General features: G+C 48.1%; 1 protein-coding gene across 1 annotated transcript; it reads right to left on the bottom strand.

Annotated features, from left to right (window-relative positions):
* Positions 1–1,143: 1,143 nt before the first annotated feature.
* On the bottom strand, positions 1,144–2,482 carry dpm3 (dolichyl-phosphate mannosyltransferase subunit 3, regulatory). Its single transcript, XM_086177953.1, has 2 exons — positions 2,462–2,482; positions 1,144–2,206 (listed from the first exon to the last, which is right to left on the bottom strand). The coding sequence occupies exon 2, from the start codon at positions 2,185–2,187 to the stop codon at positions 1,909–1,911; it is 279 nt and encodes a 92-aa protein (XP_086034079.1). The 5' UTR covers positions 2,188–2,206; positions 2,462–2,482; the 3' UTR covers positions 1,144–1,908.
* Positions 2,483–3,302: the final 820 nt, after the last annotated feature.

Genomic DNA, 3,302 nt, shown 5'->3' with positions numbered 1-3,302 from the left:
GCGGCGTTCAAACGTCCGCCTCAATATCAGATGTCTGAGTCAAACAACCTTGAATCTTAAAGGGGTTCCGCTGAAGTGCAAAGGCGGCGCGTGGCGGATTTTTGGAGGCGCCAGCCGCTCACCTCCTCGCCCGGAGAGCGTGCAGACGGGAGCGCAGACTTAGCGTGCAGCCGTGATTGCGGACTGGACTCGGCCCCGTATCGGGTGACGCCCTCAACTCAACGCGCCGACAGAGGTGCCGTCAAGTAAAGTGCGGGGGTTTAATACGAGCGCGAGTGTTTCGGGTCGCGGGCGGGTCAGCCCTCGTGCGCTTCTGTCAGCGCATCAGATTACGGGGACTTAAAAACTCTCTTGTTATGTAAATGCAAGCCCCGCAGTCCTAGGAGAAGCTGACGTTTGAAGTCGTCGGGGTTTTCGGCGAGAAGAGCGCCGAACCGCCCGCTCCTTTTACATGCACGGGGGCCCGGGACACGCTCAGCCCGGCCCACATTTCTGCCCGGGCCTCTGAAGAACAAACCAGGAGGAAGAAAAGGACAGATGGATGCGTTCAAAGTCAGATTTGAGAACGATGACAGAGAAAAGTGATTAGCTATTTCACATGTGGCTGCGAGTAAGAACATAGCTGCCTACCACGGGAAGCCTTTGGTGTAATTGCCAAAGTAGAAGATTTTCTGGTAAATAACAGGTTGCCTTTCATCCAGTCTGCTCTAGCAACAGCTTGCAGACATTCATGGGGGGTGGCGTTGCGAGGCGTGGTGGGGCCGCAGCCAAACAGCACACCAGGCAGAGCTCGCACACAACAAACTGCCAACTCTTTCCCATTTGTTCTGAAGTTATGGGAGCTTTTGAAACCCTGTAATGATGCCTTTGGCCAGGCGATGCTTTGTTTATGCACAGCAGGGACCCGCCGAAAATGAGCAGAGCCAGCCTTTTCAGGCTCACACAAAAGAATTCAACTTGCCAACATCAGATTACTTCAGGAGTACATTCTAAGCTACCATTATCTGATTTGAACAAACGTCTGTTAAGGGGCGGGAAAAAAAAAAAACTCCATAATGTATATTTTACATTGTTAAAACACCAAATCAGACAAACGCAGTCTTGTGCGCAGAGGGAGGTCATGGGAAGTGGATTTTGGACTTTTATATCAACCGCTCAAGGCTATGAAGGTTTGTGCTTTAGAGAAGGAATGCATCATGTATGCGAGCCCTGGAGCCCACGCTCGCATTCCTCCCGGCCCTGACAGAATCCCCGGCACAAATTCACTTAAGAAAATAAGTCTCCACTTTAATAAGGTCCGCAAAGCAGCCGAAGGGCACAAGTCGGGAATCGGACAACGGAGCGTACATTTCTTTTAGACAACGGCGCGTCCGTTTACAATGGCAAGTGACAATCTGCAGACGCAAGGTGACACCAGAGGACTTCTGATTCGGGGTCCGGAGGAAAAATCATCGTGGACGGCAGTGGGATTTTGTGTGGTGGAAATACACATTTATGAACAAGGGGGATTCATTACGGTGTGGGGCCCAGTGTGTGTCGGGGCAAGAACCTAAATGAAAACAGTTTCTGGAGTCCTATTATGTTCGTTCATCTGGTTCAACTTCATCTGGGTTTTGTGTTGTTTTCACAGAAACTTGCACACCAGGTACCACAAAAAAAAGCAAAAAGGGGGGGGGGGGGGGTCATTTCAGATACTTTGCACCACTTCCTGAAGAAAGTCTACTTGAGGTGACTCTAGAAACACAAACATTTCTCCTAAATCGATAAGATGCTCCGGATCTGCTGGAAAACACACCAGACGAGTGAACGTCCAAGTTGAAACGGTCCATAAGGAAGGCGACCAGGTGTGCCATTAGTTCGGTCCACGTCCATCACTTGTAAAAATTCTCTCAAAACATTTACCACCTCCTACATTTTCAAGCCCTTCCTCTTTAAGTCCTCCTTGGCCTCCTTTATCTGCTCCTGGAGCTCCTTCGCCGCGTCCTCGCAGTCATTGAACGTGGCCACCCGGTAGCCCACGGTGGCCAGGGAGTAACAGCCGAACGAAACCAGCAGATACAGCGGCATAGGCCAGGCAACCTCCCGGTAAGCCCGCGGCAGGCTGAGGTCCAACAGGTCGAAAGTGACCAGGGCCCAGACGGCGACCACGACCGACACGCCGAACAGCCACTCCAGAAGTTTAGTCATGACGACAGACGGAAACAACCTGAGGGAGAGACACACGCTTTGAACGGGTTCGCTACCTGTGGGGATTAGCTGGGTGGATTAGCGTTAGCACGGCACATTAGCATCGGCGTCGGCTGAGTGAAAAAAAACCCGCACGGGAAAGAAAAAAAGAGAAACCGCGTGACCGAGGGGGTGTTGAATTGAAATAATTGAACAACGGTTCAAAAGAAAGCGTTAAACGAACATTTTGTTCACTCATTTTGATCTACATCCTCATATGGGGCGATATATTTACCTCCTTACTATCGCCAGCTCAGCTCTGCGCAGAATGATGACGCAGCACCGCGGTGCATCATGGGAAATGTAGTCCAGTTGCGTTATGAGGCGTCCAAATCACCCGCGCACGGAGAAAAACAAATACAACTAATCAAAACTGCAAAGTAATGTATGCCTAAAATGGTTCATTGAAAGGAAAATGTCTATATCTACGTTTTTGAAATATGAGTTATTCGATTTAAGTCTATTACATTCCTAATTATCACCTAGTGCAATGATTTTTTTAATTACACAAATTACCGTGGAGGATTTTGTATTAGTACGCATTTAGGTTCATCAAAGGATTTAATGCTTTTCAATGTTTTATTCATATGAGCCTCTATTTTGGTTAATTTGTCTTATGGGAGAATATAAATAAAATAACATAATAAAAAAAAGCAAGACGCCTCAATCCTTGGTGTATTTTTTTTATTTCTCTTTTTGCAGTAAATCTCAATCTTGTTGCATCATCTATTCATTAACGGCCCCATGATAATAAAATACGCTCTGCGCTAGATTGTTGTGATGCATCTGCGCCTCTTGCTTTGTCAGCTCAGGGAAAGAAAACCATGAGTTTCAATCGAGCTCTAACAAGCCCTCACTGGCTGGGCTTTTAACACTTACTACGCCACTAATGGTGTCTCCGTGTCATCTTCTTCATTTAGAAAAAGCCATTTTGAAAATCAGAAAACCGTACATAAATAACAAGGAACCACTCAGATACAGCTGGACGCTCTGGGCCATGTTCTTTGCACCCAGGGTGGTAAACCGTCCAGGTGCACGGACCCCTCCGGGGTCAAGAAAGGAGGGGCGGGAGACGT

The sequence above is a fragment of the Fistularia commersonii genome, chromosome 30, assembly GCF_037954325.1.
Source record: "Fistularia commersonii isolate RoL2024-O1a breed Wild chromosome 30, RoL_Fcom_v1.0, whole genome shotgun sequence".
NCBI classification, from domain to species: Eukaryota; Metazoa; Chordata; class Actinopteri; order Syngnathiformes; family Fistulariidae; genus Fistularia; species Fistularia commersonii.
This window is presented reverse-complemented; position numbering and strand designations above follow the sequence as displayed.